We start from the raw sequence: 24,716 nt of genomic DNA, 5'->3' as shown, positions 1-24,716 counted from the left end.
GGCTGGGGGGGGGGGACATGGCACTGTTAGCTCATACCAAGGCATATTTTGCCTAGATGCCCTTGAAGTGACCCTCCTCCTTGCTTCGTTTTCTCAGAAGGTCAGACTAGATGCCCCTTGAGTGTCCATCACTGCTTCCTTTCCTCATCTCTGGGATCAGCCTAGATGCAAATGTCAGAGGGTCAGCCTAGATGCTGCTTGACTGTGCCTCGCACCTCCTCCCTGCTTCCTTTGATCAGAAGGTCAGACTAGATGCCTTTTGAGTATCCCTCGCTGCTTCCTTTCCTCATCTCTGGGATCAGCCGCCGCGAAGGTCAGGGCTTCAGCCTAGATGCCCCTTGAGTGTCCCGCTCTGCTTCCTTCCCCCATCCCCGGGATCAGCCGCCGCGAAGGTCAGAGGGACAGACTAGATGCTCCCGGGGAGACCCGGCACGCCACCTCTTTGCGTGCTTTGCGCGCCCATTGGCTGAGCGGCCGGCGAGGCCGAGCGAGCGCCGCGCCTGTTGCCGAAGCAGGCAGAGAGGCTCCAGCAAGGCGGTCGGTCGAGCTGGGGGGGGGGGGGGGGTCCAATTCGCCGGAGACTGGGGGGTGGGGAAGGGGCGGGGAGGCGAGGCGAGGGCGGCGCAGGGAGCGCGCGGCAGAGCGAGGCGCCTCCAGCCCCGTCCAGTGCAGTCCCGGCAGGCGGCGAGGGGGCCGCGGCGGGCGAAGCAACAGGAGGCGGCGGCGAGGGAGCCGTGGAGGGCGCGCGCGGCAGGCGGCGAAGCGGGGCGCGGGAGCGGGAGCCGCCGCCCAGGCGCGCGGGGGGCGAGCGGGGCATGCGAGGCGCGGAGGAGCCGCTGGCGCTGGCCGCTGCCCGGGAGGCCGGCGGGGCGCCGGAGGATGAGCCGGCCGGCCGGGCGGACGAGTCGGCGAGCGGCGGCAGCGGTAGCGGCAGCTGCTGTTGCAGCAGCGAGCGGCTGGTGATCAACATCTCCGGCCTGCGCTTCGAGACGCAGCTGCGCACCTTGGCCGTCTTTCCGGACACGCTGCTGGGCGACCCGAGCCGCCGCGTGCGCTACTTCGACCCGCTGCGCAACGAGTACTTCTTCGACCGCAACCGGCCCAGCTTCGACGCCATCCTCTACTACTACCAGTCCGGCGGGCGGCTCCGCAGGCCCGTCCACGTGCCCCTGGACATCTTCCTGGAGGAGATCCGCTTCTATCAGCTGGGCCAGGAGGCCATCGAGACCTTCCGCGAGGACGAGGGCTTCATCCAGGAGGAGGAGAAGCCCCTGCCCCAGCCCCACTTCCAGCGCCAGGTGTGGCTCCTCTTCGAGTACCCGGAGAGCTCCGGGCCCGCCCGGGGCATCGCCATCGTCTCGGTCCTGGTCATCCTCATCTCCATCGTGATCTTCTGCCTGGAGACCTTGCCCGAGTTCCGCCAGGAGAGCAAGGGGTCCTCCGGGAGCTTTCGAGACGGCGGCCAGGGGACCTTCCTGCAGGACTTCCAGGACGAGGACCCTCTTTTCCTGCTCCCGCTGCAGCCGGAGGGGGGGACCCCGCCGCCTGCCCACCCCCAAGGCGGCACCAGCCCCTTCTTCACGGACCCCTTCTTCCTCATCGAGACTCTCTGTGTCATCTGGTTCTCCTTCGAGCTGCTGGTGCGCTTCTTCGCCTGCCCCAGCAAGCCCGAGTTCTCCAGGAACATCATGAACATCATCGACATCGTGGCCATCATGCCGTACTTCATCACCCTGGGCACGGAGCTGGCGCAGGAGCAGCAGAAGAAAGAGCAGCCCGGCAGCGCCGGCAACGGGGGTCAGCAGCAAGCCATGTCCTTGGCCATCCTCCGGGTCATCCGCCTGGTCAGGGTCTTCCGGATCTTCAAGCTCTCCCGGCACTCCAAGGGGCTGCAGATCCTGGGGAAGACCCTGCAGGCCAGCATGAGGGAACTGGGGCTCCTGATCTTCTTCCTCTTCATCGGGGTGATCCTCTTCTCCAGCGCCGTCTATTTTGCCGAGACTGATGACCCGGATTCCTTATTCACAAGCATCCCGGATGCCTTCTGGTGGGCGGTCGTGTCCATGACCACGGTGGGCTATGGAGACATGTACCCCATGACCATCGGGGGCAAGATCGTCGGGTCGTTGTGTGCCATTGCGGGCGTGCTCACCATCGCCTTGCCGGTGCCCGTCATCGTGTCCAACTTCAACTACTTCTACCACCGCGAAACGGACCAGGAGGAGCAGGCCCAGTACACCCACGTCACCTGTGGCCAGCCGCAGTCGCCCTTCTCCGAGCCCAGGAAAGGGGAGAGCAGCCAGTCGCTCAGTAAGTCTGACTTCTTGGAGGCGGAAGACTTGGAGGCCATGAAATACTCCAACTTTATTCCAGCCGGCAACCAGGCTTATAAGGAGAACAAATTGCTAACAGAAGTCTGAGGGCTCGGTGGGGTGTCAAGGTCACGGGGAGAGCTCCGGAGCTCCTTCTGGCGAGAGACCAGCTGTCTGCAAGCTCCTCAAACTGCCATTGATGCTCCCTGCTTTCACAGCAGAGGAGCAGTGGAAGAACCAAGGCTGGGGGACTGAAAACTATGCACCTCAGACGCAAAAAAAAAAGAAAAGAAAAAAAAAGCAGCTTGGATTTGGGACCCTGGCTTGTTTTGCTGTCTAAGCTTCTGCAGTGGATTACAGGATCCTCCACCCCAGTCTGGGGGCCACCACCTCATTTGCCTGTGGCCGTCTGAAGGCAGGAACCTTTTTCTTAGCAGCTGCCCTGTGGATACCTTTTTCTTATCTGCAAACAAAAAGCGTGGTTGTGGCTCGTCTGAGTATCGGCTTCGTGGGTTTTGTGCACATCTGGCCGAGGATGGACGTCCTGTCCTTTAGTCCTAGCCTCTGATGTGCCCTTGGAGTAACGGGACCTCTGTGCAAGGCACGGCACTGTGTTGCTGGGTAGCCGGAGGGGGAACGGCGTGCTGACAAGATTCCCTTTGATTTGGGACCTGTGCCCTGGAAGCCTGCAAACGCACACACCAAGCAGCCTCGACCTCTGCAGCTGGCCTGGGAGCAAGGCTGGCTGTCTTGCTGGCATCGGAGAAGATTAGTTTAGCCAGCCTTCCACATCCTGTCCAGGCATCTTGCTATCTGTGAGCGTGTGTGTGTGTGTGTGTGTGGGGGGGTTGCGTTCCTTCATGGTGATTTCTCCCGTGTTTCGAGCAAACAAATGGTGTGGCTGGAATTGTGGGCAAGAAGGGTGGGTGGGTGGGGGACACGTACCCTCCCCCCCCCCAGAGCATTCTGGAGCTGTGTTTGCTTCCCAAGAGTCTTTTCAATGGAAGGCTCTTTCTCTCGGCTCCATGCAAGAGAGAAAAATAGTTTTGTGATCAGGGAGTGAAGGAGGACAATTGGAGAAAAAGGGAGGGGGGATCAGTTGCCCCCACCTCACTGACTTTGTGGCTCCGGGGGCAAGAGGGAGGATTTCCCAATTCGTTTGGAGCTCCCCTCTGTCCTGCCACTTGTGTTTGTTCCTGGCCAGTCAAAAGGTGTCATGGAAGGAAGTGTAGCAATCCCTTATTCTCTGTATGCAGATTGCCTTCCGAAGCCCGTGTGGCTTTTGGTTCCATGTGGGTGTTGCCAGTTTTGTATCCATGTGCCTTTCTTTGCAGGAAACATGGCTGGGCCCAGATGTTTTGTATTTGGAAGCAGAGGGTGGAAATGCAATGATATGTGCATCCTGTTCCACATACCCATTTCTCCAGTCCTGAGTCAGGGGTAGTCAACCTGTGGTCCTCCAGATGTTCATGGACTACAATTCCCATGAGCCCCTGCCAGCAAATGCTGGCAGGGTCTCATGGGAATTGTAGTCCATAGACATCTGGAGGACCACAGGTTGACTACCCCTGCTGTAGACTCCAGTATAACAGCCAGCTGTTTCACTCAGAGCAGGGCTAAAGACAGACTGAAGGTGGCTCCCTAGCCATTGGATCTTGCAGCTGAAGTGACAGCTGTCCTTACCAATGGACTGGCTGCTGATTCAAGCCATGAAGCTTGGCCCTCACCCATTCTTCAGGTGGGCTGTCTGTCTTTTTTTATTTTCCAAAGTGCTGCATGTACACAGTATCCATTCACTTACCGCCTTGTTCGTCCCCCCCCCCAAAAAAAAAACATTCTGCAAAGTGAAAATCTCCTGCCAACCTTGGCAAGAAGACTGGTTCCTCAGTGACGGCATGGGCACAAGCCAATTCATGCTAGGCACAGCCAGCTTCTGATATAAAATTTAAAGAACTGGCTCTTCACCCCACCCAGCCTTGGCCTTAGAAAAAAAACAACTATATTAGAACTGAACTGAATTGCAGCAAGGTTATTTGCAAGTTGTCCCTGTTGCTTAAAATGTCATGTCTGTCTTCATCCTGTGTCATGTTTAAGAAACCGTACCTCAGCATAGTCCAGAGCAGCGCCACTGGGGTCTTTTGGAAGGATCTTCTATGCCAGAATTTTCTAGGGTGGGATCCTGCCCTTTCCAGTTGAACGGATCTCGGTTAGCGAGTTGAGAAACACGGGGCTGGAATTCTTGGAAAGCTGCTGCCGGTCAGGGTTGTCAATACTGGATTAGGTGAAACCAGTTAGGTTAGTGGTTCTCAGCCTTCCTAATGCCACGAGCCTTTAATACAGTTCCTCATGTTGTGGTGACCCCCAGCCATTAAATTATGCCAGTGTTCTTTCTCAGAAATTAAACCGAAACTGACCAATGGCAGGAAGATCCATTGCTCATGATGATTGTATATAAATTGATTTCCCCCCAGGGTTTCTCAGTTCAGTTCTGCCTCTTGCCCTACCACGCTGAACGTGCTCTTTCCTGCCTGCAGGGGGAGCAGCAACAGTGGCGGCGCCCCCCCCCCCAAGCTGCTCACCCTGCCACAACCCCAAAGGGGGTCCCAACCTCCAGGTTGAGAGCCACTGAGTTAGCTGAACCAGAAGGTGTATGGCAGTTTTTATCAAGTAACAATCAGGCTGTAATTTTGTATGAGGTTGAGCAGACACTTCACACCCTCAAGATTTTTTTATAGGGAAATGGAGATATTATGGAGTCACTAAATACACTGGATACCTAAAAAGTTTACGTTCAGATGCCGGGAGCTGCTGTTTAAAGGTTTGATCTTATACATTATTGACCAGAGCTGGGATTGTCTGTTTCGATATTTGATGTGGAAAACCTGGATTTGTTATTGGAATGACCTTAAGGTGGGTATGCGGAGAAAAGCAATAGAGCCATGCAGTCATTTGTGCATTTTGTTATAATGCGCATGTTGGTAAAACGAATTGTGCCCTAGGATAGATAGCCAGATCTTGCCGGGTCTCAGAAGTTAAGCAGGTTGGTTTTTGGGAGGAAGACCACCCAGGAACAGCAGGGTCATTAGGCCGAGGTGGGCAATGGCAAACCAGCCCTGAACATTTATTGCCTTGAAAACTCTATGGGGTTGCCATGTCAGCTGTGATTTGACAGCAAACCAACAAACAAACAGGAAAACTAATTGCATGATTTAATAGAGGGAGGTTTTTCGGCCAGTATGCTCATGAGAGCCACAAGCATTAGCTTTAAAAGAGTGTCTTGAGACCACTGAGAAGTTAGGGGGAGTTTTGACTCATCAGAGGGAAATCTCGCCCTCTTTGATGAATTTTCAACTTTAATCTTCTTTTAAAAAATTACTATCATTTACAGAGGTATGGAATTGGGCGGCAGGGGGGGGGGCAGAAGGAAGCAGGCAATATTTTGTGCAGTTGTTCAGTAAAACGTAAAGCTGCCCCCCACATTCCAGTGTCGTGACCCACATGCCCTCTACCAGTAAAGCCAGGGGATCGTCACGCTAAGGGTATTCTGCAGAAAGTGAAGCTGTAAGTTAAAATGAAAGTAACATGAATCCTGACAAAACTCAGCATATTCATTGCCCACCTCGTGAATGTTGAAGACAGTTGAAGGTCAATTGAAGGGGGAAGTAAAGATAACACCCTGACCCCAATATAAGATCTTGAAAAGGATGTAGGACTGGTAGATGGGTAATGTGAAAGGCACCTCTCTGGGATCTGATTTCCCCCTCCCCCTCCTTACTTTTGAATGCTTTTAAGGGTTCTGATTCCCAGTGGGAAAGTATTAGGCTCAGAAGAAAATAACTCTCTCCAGTACTAAATTTAATTGCTTTTTCCAGTGACTTTGTCAGTGTTGAAGGGAATGGAGCTCCTTCAGAGTTGAGACGTGTTCAGAGAAGGGCAATTAGGATGGTTGAGGGGCTGAACTCCGTGCCTTACGAGGAAGAGCTGAGAGAGTTGGGTCTGTGTAGCTTGGAGAAGAGGAGGCTAAGGGGTGATAGAATATCTGGGTTTAACCACGTAAAAGGTAGATGTGTTGAAGAGGGAGCCAACTTGTTTACTGCAGCTTTAGAGACAAGGATTAAGCAATGGGTTCAAATTACTGGAAAGGAAGGTCCACTTAAATGTTAGAAAGCATTTTCTGATGGTGAAGGCGGTTTGTAGATGGAATGTGCTGCCTTGTGTGTGTAATCATCTTTGTTGGAAGTTTTTAGGAGGAGATTGGATGAGCACCTGCCAAACATGTATGATTTTAAAGCCCCTGAGAAAGTGAAGGCTGGACTAGATGGCCCTTTGGGGTCTCTTCCAGCTCTGTGTGATTCTGATTCTAAAAGAGATCTGGTAGCACCTTAAAGACAAGCACCATTTATGCCACCAGAAGGTTTCCTGATTCAGAGCTCACTTCTTTTAAGGCTGCCCGGAACCCCCACGTTATTTGGCTGCAACAGACTAAAATGGTGACCCCTCTGGATTCTCTCATAACTTAAAGCATCTTTGTCGCCGTGGTGGGGTTAGAAATTATTCCTGCCTTGCACAGCAGTCGCTTGTGGAGCCCAAATTGGTTTTCTTTACATTTAATATTGTTTCATTTTAATTCTTTCAGAAACCCAAGTCATTAGGAATGAGTACCTTGGGTGATTTGCATTTAGCTGCTCGTTGTTTCCTCTTGGTTTTCAATAGGTCTTTGCAAAGTTAACCTTAGTGCCTCACCTCCAGTTTAAAATCACTGCAGACCTGTAGTTTGACCAGGCAGCCCCCTGCCCCCCTCCCCAAATTAATGAATACCATCTGTCACAAAGGGGCAGAACAAAATGCACCTTGCTCTCACCTTCACAGAAACGTCTCCTAAGACTTAATTCCAAGGAGATGCTGATGGGGCTGACCGTCCCTGCGGTGTCTTCCGTGAAAACAAAAACCCTGCCCGTTCTGCATCTCTCCTTAGCTGCCCTGAAGTCAGAGTACAGCCTTGTGGAGCATGTGTGGAAAGAAAGCATCTTTTGGGATTGGTTTCCATAACAACCTCCCCGGATGGTTTTCTGTACCTGCTAACTCTGGCTTGCAGGCACCAAATGGCCTGGCTTTAATATGCCAGCTTTCCAGAAGCAAACATCGTTCCTTGGAAGAGATGGTGGAGAATAAAAATAATGTTCTCCTCGTCTTCATTCCTGCCCAAACACACTTCCTTGGAAGGACACCTTCCATAGGATTTAGTTCCTCAGCTAGGCATTTAGCATTGCAGGCCCAGAACCCCAAACGTCTGGAAGGTTTTCCCATGGAAGCTGCAATTAAAATCAGCCTGATCAACTTGTGCTTTTTAAAAGAGTGTGCACAAGATCTATCCTCTGCACTGGGCCCCAAAAAAGTCCCAGCAGTTTCCTGGCAATTTGGGATCTAAGTAACCTCTAGAAAGGTTTGAAGGCATGACTTCAAAGCAGAGATGGCTGTTGAGGTTCACAAGGTGTGGGGAGACTGTACGATAGGAGACTGTGCAGAGTTATTTGCCATTGAATGGGCATGGGCAGTATTTCTAACAACAGTAATCCCATCACTGGTGAGATTTCTGGATGCTGTGTTTATATTTGTGTGTGTTGAGATACTGCAGGCTTAAAGCGGTTTAATTTCCTCTCCTAGGGAATCCCGGCATCTGTAGATCTCTGGTGCTGCTGCTGAAGGGTTAGAGAAGAAGCTGGTTTTATTGTACCCCGCTTTTTCCTTCCCAAAGGAGTCTCAAAGCAACTTACACCCTGTGAGGCAAATGGGGCTGAGAGAGGTCTGAGAGAACTGTGACTGGCCCACCGGGAAGGCCTCATGTTTCCCAAAGATGCTTGTAACACCCCTAACACTACAGTCTGATCAGGCCTAACTGGGAGCGGTGGGAAGTGCTGTCAAGGTACAGGTATCTTACGGCCACCTTGTAGGTGTTTCAAGGCAAGAGAGGAGCACAGGTGGGCTGCTGTTACCTGCCTCTGCATAGGTGGTCTTCGGTTCAAGTAATAACCCAGGCCAACCCTGCTTAGCTTCTGAGATCCGAGAAGATTGGGCTAGGATCAGCCACCCTAGTCTGAGTAGAGCCTAACTGCACGTTGCATGTTCTGGAAATGTTTTCCAGGAACGCTATGTTTTGTAGGCCAAATTTATATCAGCACGGTGTCGATAAGCATCCCATGCCCCTTCCTTCACCTAAAAGGGTCTCAGTACATAGCTGCTATTTGCCTGTTAGAACCGATTTGTCAGTTTCCCCAACATAGCAAACGGGCCATTTTGGATTAGTAAAAGGGTGCTTGGGGGAAAGGCCTGTGCCCCATCCTGCTGTGCTGATCAGAATAACACTCCTGTGAGGCAGAGAATGGAGCTCCCCAAACCCAACCTAGGGCTGTAGTGCCTGACATTGTTGGTCAGACCCCAGACCTGGTAAAGGCTGATATCCTAAAATTCTGAGCTACAGACAAAGAAATTCCCAACTGGAATCTTGCTTCTGCTGTGAGCTCACCTGGCCGGTGGCCTTAGGTAGAATCAATAAGAGATGCACTGAGTTTCTCCCTTCCATTCTACAGGCTCTCTCTGTTTTGCTTTCTGCCGCTGGTTACCAGGAGAATTTCCACCAGCATTTCTGGAAGTGACCTGTGATAGGGCACAACATTAGCCACACTTCAGTACATGCATGAATGCTAAAGAAACACGGCACAGGAAACACAAGCTTGAGGTGGTTTTATGCAAGATAATGTCAGTATTTGCATACATATGCACATGCCCGTTGGTAGAATGCTATACATACACACAAAGTCTTGATCAATTGTGTATATATAATCACATCAAGATTTTTTGGGGGAATTATCAGTGAGTGTGTTGATAATGTGGGTGGAGAGGAACATTGTACATGAACTGAATGAATGGAAAAGGTGGGGTGGGGTAGTGAGCATGGCCTAAAGCAGGGGTAGTCAACCTGTGGTCCTCCAGATGTCCATGGACTACAATTCCCATGAGCCCCTGCCAGCGTTTGCTGGCAGGGGCTGATGGGAACTGTAGTCCATGGACATCTGGAGGACCACAGGTTGACTACCCCTGGCCTAAAGGACAAGCAGCTCCATGTTGGAAACAAGCCTCCAGAACCAGGGGGAGAAATTCAGACGAGAATTGCAGAAGGATTCCTAATAATAATTTCTAGTCCTTCCTTCATTGCACTTTTATTGTAAAGTTTACAATAAGGTGAAATGCTATATTATGTGGATCAGGTTCCACTTGCAGGACACACAAATGTAGAGAGTCCCTCGTTGTCTGGAGCCTGAACATGTGAAAATAAATTTCTTCCTTAGAATCTGTGAATGGCTGGGGGAGGAAAATAAGGAGCACACGCCTTGGGGAAGCTCGTGGTGTGCCGGATTTGCGAACGGTTGTTTTCTTGGGACATTGTGCACGGACCTTTATGGACGAGGCTTTGCTTCCCAGGTGAAAGAACTGGTGGCTTGGGAATTCGTGAATATTCCCTTCCCCATGCTCTGCTCCTAACATGCGCCTCAAGAGAAGATGCTGGGTTCATGCAGGGCTGGAAGGGAATTAACTGGGAAGCCCCTATGCGTGGAGGTTAAATTTAACGTAGCAAGCTTCCCACTGAGATGGAGAAGAACGCTTGCCAAGGGGATTTGGCAGAACGGAATGTATAGCTGGGAAAGGAGGCCCTTTTTGTCCTGTGCTCAACAGTCTCTCTGGAGGAAAGGCCAACAACGGTGTCCGTGCAGCTCTGCTTTGGCAATAGAAATTGGTAAGCTTTCCTTCCTTTTTCTATCCTTAAAATGTATGTATTATTTGAATATATAGGCTGCCCCCCTCAGTTTATAGGCTGCCCCCCTCAAAAAGAGCCAGTTTGGTGTAGTGGTTAGGAGTGCAGACTTCTAATCATGCCGGGTTCAATTCTGCGCTCCCCCACATGCAACCAGCTGGGTGACCTTGGCCTCGCCACGGCACTGATAAAACTGTTCTGACCAAGCAGGAATATCAGGGCTCTCTCAGCCTCACCCCCCTCACAGGGTGTCTGTTGTGGGGAGAGGAATGGGAAGGCAACTGTAAGCCGCTTTGAGCCTCCTTCGGGTAAAGAAAAGCAGCATATAAGAACCAACTCTTCTTTTTCTTCTTCTTCCTCCAGAGCAGACTCAGGGCGACACGGATGTCCCTATTTATTTATTTGTATTCCTCTTATGGCACGTGTGGTGTATCCGGGGGATCCGAGGGTTATCTGGCAGCCAGGCAAGGGACAATCGGCGGAGGTTTGCCTCCATGGCATGACCCCTAGCATTCCTTGGAGGAGCTGCCACCCAAATCCTTGGAGGTTTCTGTTATGTCTGTAGACCTGCCGAGGACCGAGCTTGCGGTCTGAGACAGGATCGTAATCCTGAGAACGCGATTGGCCAGTGCATGGTGAGATCCGTCTCCCAGATTCAGTCAGTTTAAAGTGAAACTGACCAATACTGTGCGTTGGCAGGAAGATCTTTTGTTCCCTATTTGTATATAAGTTGGGGTTGTTGGTGGGTTTGCCTCAGGTCAGTTTTGCCTCTTTGAGCTGGGGTCACAAGAGCTGAAGGAGCTCCCAATGTCCTCTGAACCTGCGGATTTAACTGTCTCCCATCCAAATACTTGCCAGGATCTACCCTGAGAGCTGATAGGACTGGTCTTGAGGAAGTTCCTAATTATGTTCCTAATAACACACTTAAAGGCCACTGCAAAAGCATGAGGGCTATTTATTGGGTCTTTGGGTCTATTTACATCAACCAAATATTCTCCAAGTATGTCCTCACACACAGGTACACATCTACACCTGTGCGGGTGCAGAGTTGCATTGCAAAAATCAGTGAGAAAAGACTGATTCTCAGCTGGTTGGGATTCTGTTGAATTCCAGCTTCTGCTAAACCTGCATCTAGAAGCCGGAGTGCAATTCAGCTTATTGCTTTAGGCTCTCTGGGGAGAAATAACACAACATTCATGGGTAGAATTGCAGCATTAGTGGCTGCTGCTGCCACTTTCAGGCATGCTCAGAATTTTCGATTTGCAGCCAAACAGGAGCCGCATTGAGGAAATGAGAGAGGCTGCTTTTGAAGCTCATGCAATTAGCCAGCCCGGTTCAAATGAAGTCATCCCATCTTTGAGGAAGAAAAGAACAAAATTCAAAGGTGATCATTTTCACCATCTGCAGTTTGGTTCATAGAGTTCCTCTGGCTTGGCTTCCTTTTGTTCAACACCCCTCTTCGCCATCAACACAGGTTCAGTTGATTAACCATTTTGCCCTAGCTTTTACCAGTTCATGGATTCTGTGGTCATAAGAGAAGCCATGTTGGATCAGGCTAAGAGCTCCTCAGTGCCCAAAACAAAGGTGACATCAGGAGGTCCACCAGTGGGACAAGAACTACGGAAGTCCTCCCACTGTTGCCCTCCCCCAAGTGCCAATAAGGCAGGGTACAACTGCCCCAGACATAAGAGAAGCCATGTTGGATCAGGCAAATAGCCGTTTCGGTCCAACACTCTGTGTCAAGTGTGACCAAAACCCAGGGGCCATCAGGAGGTCCACCAGTGAGACCAGAACTCCAGAAGCCTTCCCACTGTTGCCACTTCCCCAGCAACATGAATAGAGAGCATTTTAAGTCTCATAAAAGGTTCAGGACCCCTGCTCTGGGATTGCCCCCAAATTCTAAGCAGTCAAATCCGCTAAGCTTTGCTAACTTCTTGGTGCCTTCTGGTTTTGATTTCTCCCCACCTTGCTGTTTCACCTGCTTGCTGCACCAGCGATTTCATTTCTCAAGGTGCAGGGACCGAAACATTTGGAAGAGTTACTGAAGTGCTGAGTGAGCACATTCAATTTAAAAAAAAATGAAACAGGGATAATGATTTAGCAGGGAACTATATGAGAAAACAGCAACTGTTTTGGGGAAACAGGGACAGTCAGAACATGTGGTGTTTGCTGGACTGCTGCTTTCTCAGGACCAAAGTGGGCATGTGCTTTATAGAAGGATTGGGTCGGGGTCCCCAGAGCGTGTTCCCCTGACCCAGCTTTGGTTCTCCTCAATGACAAACCAGTTATAAGAAATAGCTACTTCAAAAATAAAGCAGAGCCTGTTTGGGCTTAGAAGGCTACCTCAGGAGGAGGAAGGGCTCCTGCTCCCACCTTCCAGCTGTATTTTCACAATAAAATAGCACCAGGGGAGGGTCTCGTTTCCCCATTTTTGCTTCTGCATGGAGAATTCTGTACATGTAATTCAGCACCCATCAAATGTAGCGAAATCCTTACCTTAGGTAGTTGTTATATTCTGGCCGCGTCACCAACATCCAGTGTCCAGGCAGCATACAGCTGGCTACATCCTCCATTTTAAAGTGCTAGTTGGGTAATTATATAAAGTGGATTCCCCAACTTAAAATGTGCCAGCTAGAGGAGAGCAACTAGCAGGCCACCAACAAAAAAAAATGTGTAGAGGCAAAGAAGCGCGATCTCTGCCGCCAATGTCCCACCCTCGTACCTTCCTCCTTCTCCCGGGAATGGGATTTTTTAAAAGTGAACTGCCTGGAGCAACGAATAGGCATACAAGCATGCAGGCAAAACCAAAAAGAAAAGTTTCCTCAAAGGTTGTGACACAAAGCTTCACTATAGGCAGGGGCTATGGCTCAGTGGAAGAGCCTCTGCTTTGCATGTAGAATAGGGGTTAACGCTTTGGCACAGTTCAGCTGCCTCGGCGATCACCTAAGCCTGAGGCAGCCAGTGCTACAGAGGGAGGGGGGCGGTGGCAGTGGTGGCATGCCAGCTGCCGCCACCCCTCCTCTCTGCTCCACAGCGCTGGCTGCCTCAGGCTTCGGTGATCGCCGAGGCGACTGAACCACTGAAGCATTCACCCCAAATGCAGAAGGCTCCAGGTTCAATGCCCATCAGCTCCAGGTAAAAGGACCAGACAGTAGGTAATGTGAAAGACCTCAGCCAGAGACCTTGGAGAGTTGTTGGTGGTTTGAGAATAAGGCAACTACATTTGTGTTCATATTTTGTGGCATTGAATTGTGCAAGAAAATTAGGAGTAGTACGAAGAAGTCCTTGTTTGGTCCCACGTCTACTGCCATTTCAGTGAGCGGCTGCAAGTGCTGTTGTTATGGGAGAGGAAGGAACCCTCCATCCATGCCATTTCTAATAGTCAGACCCACAGTCAGAATTTCTTTTGGTGGGAGGTTGTCAGAACCAGGTTGGTTCTGTCAAATAATTCTGTCAAATGCATAGTATACAGTGGTGCTCAGCCTATCGGTTTTTTAAAAATTTATTTGCAGTATATTATTTATTTGCCAATTTTCTACTTGAGACTCAAGGTGGATTATATGGTATAAAATGTAAGGATGAGATCTCTCTCACAGACACAGACATACACACAGACATACACACACACACACTTACACACAATTCTCTGCCTCATAGGCTTTTAAAAACAGGAGTCTTCAGCCCTGCTAACTACTAATTCTGTCCTAGAGAATTGCAGCCGCATAGAGAATTCGCACTTGGAAGATTTATGACAGGATTCACACCTTTTTACTTCAATCCCTTTCCCTTTTTTGCATAGGGAATTTACACTTGAAAGACTTGTGGCAGGTTTCACAGCAAGCCCTAGTGTTGATTGGAGGGGCATGAAAAATGATTGGCGGGGCTCAGTCCCCCTTTTAACCACCATGACTTTAGTTTTCTGAACTAATGCTGTGGTGGGCTTATAAGGCTGTAACTCTACCTAGGACGCCTCCATTGGCCACCCTTTATCTGCCCTTCTCCCAGCTCTTTGATACTCTGTTTGAGATAGAGGGAGCTAAGGTCTCCTGATGCAATACATTTGGTACATTTTTCCTGCCTGTGAAGCTCTAACTCAGGAGTGCTCGCAGGGGATCATGGTAATTGTAGTCCACGGCCATCTAGAGAGCCACAGTTTGGCCAACTCTGCTTTAGCTGATACTGAAGCTGGCTGTTCTAGTGTGTAGCCCAGGGGTAGTCAAACTGCAGCCCTCCAGATGTCCATGGACTACAATTCCCAGGAGCCCCTGCCAGCGTCCGCTGGCAGGGGCTCCTGGGAATTGTAGTCCATGGACATCTGGAGGGCCGCAGTTTGACTACCCCTGGTGTAGCCAGTGCTGACTGTGATAATCTATCTTACAAAAAACCCTGGCCCCATATATTTCGGGAATTATCAGACAAATTATAGCAGGAGAGCCAAATAATATGGAAGGGTGTTTATGATTCACTGCTTTGAATCTATACCAGCTACCCCACCCCCTTTCCCCTCTCTGAAACCATCACACAGGCTAAATGTATCAAAGGGGGAGGAGACCCTTGGCAGAAATGAAACCCGAGACTGCCGCAGTGATTGCCATCTAGTTCCGCCGCACAGACCCATCTTCTGCTCTTCGAATGCTAAGGCTCTACACTACCGATACGAAGAGCCTCTCCAGCCACCAAAACGGCTTTTTATTCCATCCATTTTAATGGAATGGTTTAAAATGCAACACCTGATCCTTGGTCAAGGGCTTCCTTTCAGGTTTTTCATTTTTCTCCCCCGTGTCTTTAATTTCTTTCAAACAATACAAGGTACGGAACAATTATGCAGCTCATAGCAGGGATTCAGTAACCAACCAGCACGCAAAGAAACAGCAGACTGTAAGAGCCCCTACATGAAATCTTTGGTCTTCCAAAGCAATGAATTGTTGTAGAGTTAGGATGATAGCGCACATAGCATTTCTGATGATGGCAGTGTCGTGCATGGGTCATACAGCACAAGCCTATGCGCAGTTCTCTGATCGAAACCCCTTGAAAGCGATGGAGTTGGAGTGGAGTAACTCTACACTGCACATAACTAGAGGCAGAGTCAGGTGGAACAGAACTGCCTGGTGCAGAACAAAGTTGGAGTCTGCTGGCACCTTTAAGTCCCACCCAGTTTTATTCCAGGTATAAGCTTTCATGTACTTCCTCAGATACATTGAAATGGAAGTTGCCAGTCCATCCGTCTAGGTAGGGTGTGAGCAGCAAATCAGCTTTGTTGTTGTTGTTGTTAGGTGCAAAGTCGTGTCCGACCCATCGCGACCCCATGGACAATGATCCTCCAGGCCTTCCTGTCCTCTACCAGTCCATTTAAGTTTGCACCTACTGCTTCAGTGACTCCATCCAGCCACCTCATTCTCTGTTGTCCCCTTCTTCTTTTACCCTCAATTGCTCCCAGCATTAGGCTCTTCTCCAGGGAGTCCTTCTGTCCCATAAGGTGGCCGAAGTATTTGAGTTTCATCTTCAGGATCTGGCCTTCTAAGGAGCAGTCAGGGCTGATCTCCTCTAGGACTGACCGGTTTGTTCGCCTTGCAGTCCAAGAGACTCACAGGAGTCTTCTCCAGCACCAGAGTTCAAAAGCCTCAATTCTTTGACGCTCGGCCTTCCTTATGGTCCAACTTTCGCAGCCATACATTGCAACTGGGAAGACTATAGCCTTGACTAAACGCACTTTTGTTGGCAGGGTGATGTCTCTGCTTTTTAGGATGCTGTCTAGATTTGCCATAGCTTTCCTCCCCAGCAGCAAGCGTCTTTTAATTTCTTTGCTGTAGTCCCCATCTGCAGGGATCTTGGAACCCAGGAAAATAAAATCTGTCACTATCTCCATTTCTTCCCCATCTATTTGCCAGGAATAGCAAATCAGCATAAGCATAATAAAAAGGTGTTTAACAGAAACAAGATTTACCAAAAATAACACGCTGGTTGGACAAGTTGGGAGAGCTATCCAAAATGGCGAAGCTGACCAGCCTAGATAACGGCAGACCAGAAGAATTTAAAGAGTTATGGCATTTCTACACTGATTATATATGTAGAATAGTCAATGTATGTAAAAGGTGTTTAACAGATGCAAGGACCGAACAGGAATAACAAGCTTATTTCTTCCCCTGGAATTAAACCCAGCCAAATGGCGACCATATAAACTAAGCTTGTTATTCTAGCTTGGCCCTTGCATCTGTTAAACACAGTTTATTATGCTTATACTAATTTGCCGCTCACCATCTACCTATATGCATGGAGCCTGTTTAGGCCTTTTATGCACTCGTGTTTTCCTTTGCTTTTGTCCTGCATTCCTCTCGGGTGTATTTATCTCTTCTGAGTGCCAACACATTTTCACTTTGTAGGTGGGTTGTGCTTTCATTTTGCTTCTGCATGGATTTAGCTCAGTTGTTTTCCATTTGCTATATGTCAGTTTCTTTTCAAAAGTCCTATTACCCCGGTTTTCCCCCTTTCTTTGCTTCCAGGGTGAAGGAAATTCATAAGCAGAATGATTCTATTGGATTTTCTCCACCCCCCCCCCAAAGGCCACACCTCCCCCACCGACCTTGTGCCGCAGTCTCTGCTCATTGGTCCATTTCGAGCAGGGGGTGCCTTTTGAAATTGTAAGGGGGGATTCTTAAAGCAGCTTTGATTTCTGGGTAGCTATCTTAGTAGGTTTCCCTGCCTTCATTTTGTCTAAGTTCCTGTACTCCTTAAAATTTCAAAAGGCACCCACTGCCTGAAGCTGACCAATGAGAAGAGATCAAGCAGCGGCAAAGAAAGAAAGAAAGAAAGAAAGAAAGAAAAAAGGAAAGAAAGAAAGAAAGAAAGAAAGAAAGAAAGAAAGAAAGAAAGAAAGAAAGAAAGAAAGAAAGAAAGAAAGAAAGAAAGAAAGAAAGAAAGAAAATCTGGTTTTTCTAATTAGTATGCAGAGCAATACTCTGCAATTTGGAGGAGAAAAATCAGGAAGAAGAAATATGCATGATGAATGTGAACAGGATGCAAATTAAAGGACTTTAATCCAGAGAGATCAGACTCAAGTTGTGCATGCAGCAAAGGCCATAGTGGTGACTGGGGCTGCAGTGTGCAGGTGCTGTTTCTGGAGAGTCATCAGTGCTGTCATTGCCATGGATGGGGTGCAGCTGGTCACCCTCAAGGCTGCTCCTCTTTTCTGGGTCCCCACTCAGAAGTGGTAATCCAGTAAAGCCCCAAAGGGCTGGAGTGTGGAGGTGGGGCATTTAGTGGCAAGGACAAGAATCAGTTTTAAAAGCCTGATTTCGGATGTATTCAAGATCAAATGATGCAAAGCAAGAAGCAGAAAACAGAGTTATTTAAGGGCACCTGTGCAGGTCACTTTTGCAGGACACCATAATAATCAAAGCTGACAATCATCTGTAGATGGTACGTTCCTTTCCGTTCCCATGAGCTGGAGGCATGTGTCAGGAATGCGATCCGTGTGGTTGCTGTCTTGTGTGAATCGAGCAATGCATGGATTATTCCTGTGAGTATGGGGGTCAGAAATATTTACAAGAAAAGGCAAATTGTTGCTCCCTAGGAGGAGGTGCTGGCTCCCACACCTGCCTCATGTGGTGCTGGTGCTGGGGAGAACATGGAGAGGAGAGGAGGGAGACACATAGTATTCCCGGGTCGGCCCAGCCTCGACCATCGGCCTGGTGGAAGAGTGCTGTCTTACAGGCTCTGCAGAACTTTGATAGTTCTGTCAGGGCCTGGATCTTGACTCCGTTGCTCAGGGACATTGTATATTTAGAAATGTTACGCAGAAAAAAAGAGGTTTTTAAATGGTTCACTGTTAACAGGTGAGGATCCTGTGCTTTATGTTGGGGAAACGGAGCATGAAGTTACTTGGGAAATGGGCTCCCGAAAAGTTCAGTAAGTCGAAAGCGGATTCCTCTTCCCAAACTTTGAGGATCACAACTTGGCAGGACTGTTATAATACTAGCAGGGGGGATAACCTCTGCATAGGCTGCCCTAAACCCCTTGGGGGAATAGTGAGATACAATCACAAACCTCTCATCCAAGATGCTGTTACTCCTGCTAGAGAAAACTTAAGAAAATCTCTTAGTTTCTCATATTGGGATAACATCAGTTTGAGGTTGACAGTTTTTGTTGGGGACCACTGGTCTGAAAGAAAGAGATAGAAATAGGGGGGGGGGGGTCAGGGAAGTGGGCCCTGGCTCAGTGGCAGAGCATCTGCTTGGCATGCAGAAGGTCCCAGGTTCAATCCCCAGCATCTCCCGTTAGAAAGACAAGGAAGTAGGTGATGTGAAAAACCTTAACCTGAGACCCTGGAGAGCCTCTGGCAATCTGAGTAGACAGTACTGGACTGATGGTCTGATTCAGCATACTAGGATTATCAAATCAGTTCTAAGAATAAATGTTGGAAATCTCTTTATGAGTTGTGTTTGCAAACCCAAAAGTATTTGTGCTGATGGCAAACTCTGCATTCACCGGTGTGTGCAGCTTAGCCATTGCATAGAGTGGAGCACGGCGCCATCTTGTGGAATTTGCTGATAACTGAGTTGTGATGGCCCATTCAAGGGGAGAAATCCATGCCGGTAGGAGCCTGCTTCTTGGCCTCAATTCTGCAAGGTGGCCAGGTGTACCCTGGGAAGAAGGGATTTCAGAACGTGCAACCACATCCACCAATGCCCCACCTTCTACCATGGTGCCAAAGCTCTGTGTATCCCATCCTGAAATAGAGGCTTAGAAATCGTAATTTAGGAATCCTCAGCTTAGGATTTCTGTAAGCTTGATCGTAATACCAGTAATGGTGGACAAGTGACTCGGAGAGGCCATTTGTGCCCAATGGTTTCTATTTCCTAGGCTGTGTTCTCCCTTCCCGTGGGCTGGCCAACAGAGCCCCACGTGGGAGATTGAGAAATGCTGCTCTCTTTCCTGTTGCAATTTAAAGTGTATGCTCCAGAGGTGCTGCCTCTCTTTCTTGCTTATTTTTTCCCTCTGTTGGGCCAAGCGCATTGACGGTGCTCTGCACATGATTAATAAATGTGCCCTGCGGCGATCCGTTCAGGCCTGCAAACTTTTTGTGTTTAGATGATGAAACCTGATTAGGAATGGAAATCAAATAGACCCCACTTTTTTATATTTTAAAACAAACATGTAAACAACCACATTTTTAAAAAGCATTTTTAACTCTAATAACTGTGTCTGAGTCTATGGGCAGGATTCTCAGCGGAGAAAATGCTAGGGGATTTCTTAACAGAAGGGGGGGTGGCAGGGTGATAGGGATGTGCGTGTCCTGCATAGTGCAGGGGGTTGGACTAGATGACCCACGAGGTCCCTTCCAACTCTATGATTCTATGCTTCTAAGGGCAGCAGTTGCTTTCAAGGTAGGGTGGTTGGTGCTGAAACCCTGGGAAAAGCCTAAGAAGGGGAGAAAAATCGGAGGGACTCTCCAGAAGAATAGAGAACGTACTTGCTTTGACTGGAGAAGGACCCAGGATCAATCCTCAACATCTCTGCATCAAGAAACTCAGATAGCAGATTATAGGAAACATCTTTATGTATCTGAGACTCCAGAGCGTTGCTACCACAATATGGAATATAAGGCTAGCTGGACTATATACAAGGCAGATGTTCAGTATCCCTAATAGTTTATTGAGTGCCACCATTATACATGGTGCTTGATACAGTAATGCAGGGGTAGTCAAACTGCGGCCCTCCAGATGTCCATGGACTACAATTTCCAGGAGCCCCTGCCAGCATTCGCTGGCAGGGGGCTCCTGGGAATTGTAGTCCATGGACATCTGGAGGGCCGCAGTTTGACTACCCCTGCAGTAATGGATACAAAAGACAAAAAATGGGGAGAAAAAAGCACGGAAAGAAAGACCAACGCCTGTCCCAAGAAAATAGCAAGCTGACGTAGCAGGATAGCTGGTAAGAAATGCAGTTGTGTCCCTCTAGGTTCTCTTAAAGTGGGTTGTGGATGTGGGAGAGCAGGAAAGCGGAGTGCAGAAAGATGAATGGCAAAGGGAATATTATTCAGGGGGGCTTAACCGGCCTAGTCTGGGAATCCTGGGCGGAGGGCTGCTGCAGAGTTGTCTTCTGCGTTCCCTGAGGTCAGCCCAGGAGGTTCTTCTTCAAGCATTTTCCTTCAGGGAGGAAAGAATTGCCATTTGTTGGCACCATATTTATACAGCGGTAGAGCACAGGCATTGCATACAGAAATTCCTGAGCTCAGTCACCAGATTTCAAACCTGGAAATCTCCCTTTGGTTTCCCCCGTTGCAGGCAGTGACAGCCACGGAGTTTGGCTCCGAAGAGGGTTGTCTGTTGAGCCACAAATTTCTTTTTAAACAAAAACAAACAACTTGAGTAGTGAAGAGTGTTTTCCAGCTAATAGTACCCCTGAGGATCCCCAGCAATTAGAATGTTTAATGTTGAGTTTTCACGATTTCTTCTGATCCCAAAGGGCCCCTTGGTTTAATCGTTTTTCTTTCTGCTGAAATGCTAAACCTGCTGTCTATTGATCTGTCACACCCAACTAGGTGCAGGGTTTTGGAGCCGTTGGTGTTGCTTTGCCAGGGGGAATAGAAAGGAGATGCAAGCGAGTGTGGCAGGAGGGTGGGGTGGTGGGAGGCTGTGGTTCTTTACCATGTTTCCTCCTAGGACCCAGTGGGTGCTCCCCATGTGTGGGTCATTGTGTGCTGTTCGAAGGGTGATTGTTCTGCAATTGCCCAGAAGAAGCATTCCAACAGAGACTCCCCATGGCCCTTAGTAAAAGGTCATCTTTATTGTAAAAACAGCCACGTCATTCTCTGGCCAAAGTTCTTCCTGCACTTTCAGTTCTTCGTCCTTAGCCTAATTAGCCATTCCTATTTCTTACATGGAACTCATGAACAAAGGGTTCATTACAAGCTCTTGGGGGCTGGCGGGAGCCTTTGAAATCAGTGTGGTGGAAGAGTTAAGAGCTGCGGCCTCCAGTCTGAAGAACTGAGGAAGGGTAGTCAATTGTGAGCAACTTTGAGAATCTTTCAGGTAGTAAAAAGTGGGTTACCAAAAATGTCTGTCTGTCTGTCTGTCTGTCTGTCTGTCTGTCTGTCTGTCTGTCTGTCTGTCTGTCTGTCTCTGTCTGTCTCTGTCTCTGTCTCTGTCTCTCTGTCTCTCTGTCTCTCTCTCTCTCTATCATCTATCATCTATCATCTATCATCTGTCTGTCTCTCTCTGTCACTTTTCCAGGGAACTCAGAGTGGCTTTCATGGCTCTTTCTTCCTCCATTTTACCCCCACAACACCCCTATCAGGTAGGTCAGGCTGAGAAAGAGAAAGCAACTGGCTCAAAGTGAACTTCATGGCAGAGTTCCCACTCCCTTTGTAGGAAGCCAAAAGCACCGCTTATTAAAAATATTATATTGCTAGAAACACACACACATGAACAGGTGACGCTGCCTGATACTAAATCAGCCCTGTTGGCCCATCAAAGTCAGTATTGCCAGCACACCTGAGTATTAGAGGACTTTCTTGTATGGTTGGTACAGGTAGAAAAGAACAGTTCTTAGCCACTGCCTCTTTAAGAGCTGATGATAAACCATTTATTCATCAGTGCCAGAAGAGAAACAACCAGCAGCGATATGAAAGTAAGCAATTCAGATGTAAGGGGAAGGGTGAGACTTACAGGGACAGGGGCCCTCTATGGCACTCCCCCCATGGGACAGGCAGTGCAGTGATTCCTCTTTTAAGTCAACATAAAACCACAAAACATGTCTCAGACAACCTGGAATGACAACGCACAAAATTCTGGGAATGCCAACAAGCTGTACTGTCAATATCAGTGGATCCCAGCTTTTTTGCCACAGTGACTCACAAGTGCAAATTTATTTGATATGGCAAGCCAATTAAAAAAAAAAACATGCATGTACAAATCAACAAAACCACAGAAGCCCAGAAGCCACTTTCATGGGCTTTGCAGACCACTTTCGGGTCAGGACTCACAGGTTGGGAAACACTGGCCTGTACAAAATGAACAATCGAATTGGGTCCATTCCAGACCAAAGGGTTAGTTGGCTAGTCGGGACAGACTATAATAGCTATTTATGTACAAAGTGTGCATGCTTGTGTGTGTGCATGAAAGATTGGTGTGTGTGTATCTTACTACCAAAAGGAACATGCAGGTTGGAGAAGAGAAACCCTCACCCCTACCTTACTGTCCCACTAGGTCCCACTTTCCTATCCCAGTTTCCACCACTGATGCTGGGGGCCAAATACCAACAGCTACAGAAGGGGTGGCAAGGTACGGCAGGTGAGCAAGGTCAATTTCTCTGAGTGGGGCGCTGCTAGTTTCCTGATGAAACGTCCCCCATAGCCCCACACCAGCTTTATGGGGTCATGTGAATGGGGCAGCCTCCCAGGGTCAACAGATGTCGATCCGCCCACTTCATCTGGCTTTGCCCAGAAAAGTCTTTGCTTCTTTCTGGCTCCCAAGTTCGGGACTCTGTAAGAACAGAAACTAGAGGTCTGAATTAGTGCTCAGGAAAATGGGCTTGGGGGGTGGAGACTGGCAAAAGTGAATGTCAGGAAAAAATCAATTAATTATGAAGTACTTACACCCCAGCCATACATGCACACACACACACACACACACAAAGCATGCACAAACGTGCCCTCCCGAGGGGACAGTGTTAGCCATCTGTGAGCTGAGGGCTGTTCTGCTCGAACAAGAAGTGACCACCTTTAATTTATGCACAAGCATCGTCTTACAGATGGGGCTGGCATGCATGAGCCCCGATTAGCCTCCAGACCCCTCTTTAGGTTTCCAATCCCCCCCCCCAGTATTTCAGTGGTTCTCTTGACAACAAACGACAACGCTCTTTTAGGGAATGCAGATCACCTACCCTTTCCACATGCCTCGCCAGAGATCGGGGCCCCACAGAGTTCCTGCAGTACTGCAGCGTCAGGACGATGCAGAGGGTTCTCTTGCCCGCTCTTGTGCAGAGGAAGCGGGGGTGGGGGGTGGGGTCCGCTGCATTCGGCAATGGCTGCATTTCGTCACAAAACCCAATTTTGACTGTGTTCCTTGGTTTGCTTTCCTCTCCATCTCTGCCCTCTTTTGCATTTCAGGCGCCAGAAAAGAAAAAGCCACCCGTGAGCCTTTTGCAAACGAATGCGTTTGAAGGAGTGAGTCAGGCTGATCCCCTGCAGAGAAGCAAAGCTTGGCTGGCCCTGTTGAAATACAGCATCGGATGAGGCGCTACGCAGACTGATCTCTGAGCACAGAAACCTGGGGCCGAAAGAACCGGGCCGTCGAAACAGTCGTCTCTTCTTTTCCACGAGCTTGTGTCTTCTTGCATACGCACTTTAAACAAACCAACCAACCTGGACTCAGTTGCTCAGAAAGAGGGTGGACTTGCATTTATTTATTAACAAAGCCTGGACTGGTTTTCGATTAAAAATACCCAAAATGGGGCGAAAAAGTATAAACAAGAAAGCTGGAGATGGTGCAAAGGGAAAAATAAAAAGGCAACATCCATCAGCCAAATGCCAAGTGGCAGGAAAGGAGAAATTAGTTTTAAGGCCAGCAAAGTTTACCGGAATCAGAAAGCCTTTGTTGAGAATTTAAGCAGCTAGAATGACTTCCGTAGCCCTTGTATCTCATACTTGGGTATATCAGATCTCCCTCGGGGGTGGAATATTCACCCGGCTCCCCCAAGAAAAACTGAATGATTGGTGAGGTTCACACGGGGACAGGATTCCCCAAAACTGGACCTATTCAAGGCAGCACAACACTTTTCTCCAGGTTATTGAAGAACTGTCTGAAAGACTCGTTCCCCTTTCTCCCTTTCCCCCTTCCACTGTGCATATTGACGAACGTTGTTAAGTCCACAAAACTTAACATCGACGTCAAGCAAAGATCCATGAATGTGTTCCACTGTAGCCACGTATGTTCAGCTGTGATGTGTAGGTCTTATATCTGTGAGTTGTAGAACATTTATAGAAGCGTGTGGTGAGCTGTCTTACCTGTCTGTATTTGTCCTTGACTTGTAGTCTTAACGCTGGTTTGTTGGAGGGGGGTGGGGTGGGGATGTTCTAAGATTGCTGGTGGCATTTGAGAGGGCCACCAAAATCGCATTGTCAGGGTGCTTCCTGCATTTCGGAAAGCATAACCAAAAACAACATGCATTCTTCATGCCTGAAAGATCCCAGAGGTTCCTGGTGCAAAATGTCGTCGTCGTCTTCTGTTGGGTGACTGTGGGCAGTTCCCTCTTACTCCAGTACTAATCAGAAAAGGAGGGAGAAGAAGCCAAGCTCTGTGTGTATCCCATTGTGTTGGGTTGTCCTCGGCCAGGTTGCCTTTGGGCAGGGTTGCCAAGGTTCAAATAAAATCTTATAAAATGAGATAATGCCACAGTTGTGCTCTTTGCAGCCACTCCGGTGCCTTGGCTGGCATCCCATTTGGTCTGGTGACTTGTCTCCTAAGCATGCATGACTAAGGTTACGCTGCCCTGTTATTGCTGCTGACTGCATCCTTGCTTGAAGATTAACTGTCAAGGGCTGTGGAATGAACTTTATGTTGAGTATATCACAGGAGCTGAACTGTACTTGTCGT

At 48.8% G+C, this 24,716-nt stretch overlaps 1 protein-coding gene and 1 long non-coding RNA gene across 7 annotated transcripts in view; one reads left to right on the top strand and one right to left on the bottom strand.

The window, feature by feature from the left end:
- Nucleotides 1–23,238, bottom strand: part of LOC143823598 (uncharacterized) — a 50,165-nt gene extending 26,927 nt beyond the window's left edge. For all 6 annotated transcript variants that reach the window (XR_013226522.1, XR_013226523.1, XR_013226519.1 and 3 more), the window contains exon 1: nucleotides 23,005–23,238. This is a non-coding gene — a long non-coding RNA (uncharacterized LOC143823598). The remainder of the gene's footprint in view (nucleotides 1–23,004) is intronic.
- Nucleotides 608–24,510, top strand: LOC143823597 (potassium voltage-gated channel subfamily A member 6-like). The gene is made up of 2 exons (XM_077310076.1): nucleotides 608–3,127; nucleotides 23,231–24,510. Exon 1 carries the CDS (start codon nucleotides 816–818, stop codon nucleotides 2,418–2,420), a length of 1,605 nt encoding a protein of 534 aa, XP_077166191.1. The 5' UTR covers nucleotides 608–815; the 3' UTR covers nucleotides 2,421–3,127; nucleotides 23,231–24,510.
- The last annotated feature ends 206 nt before the right edge of the window (nucleotides 24,511–24,716 follow it).

Source organism: Paroedura picta, chromosome 14 (assembly GCF_049243985.1).
Source record: "Paroedura picta isolate Pp20150507F chromosome 14, Ppicta_v3.0, whole genome shotgun sequence".
Taxonomy (NCBI): Eukaryota; Metazoa; Chordata; class Lepidosauria; order Squamata; family Gekkonidae; genus Paroedura; species Paroedura picta.
The sequence above is the reverse complement of the archived record's forward strand: the minus strand, read 5'-3'. Positions and strand labels throughout refer to the sequence as shown.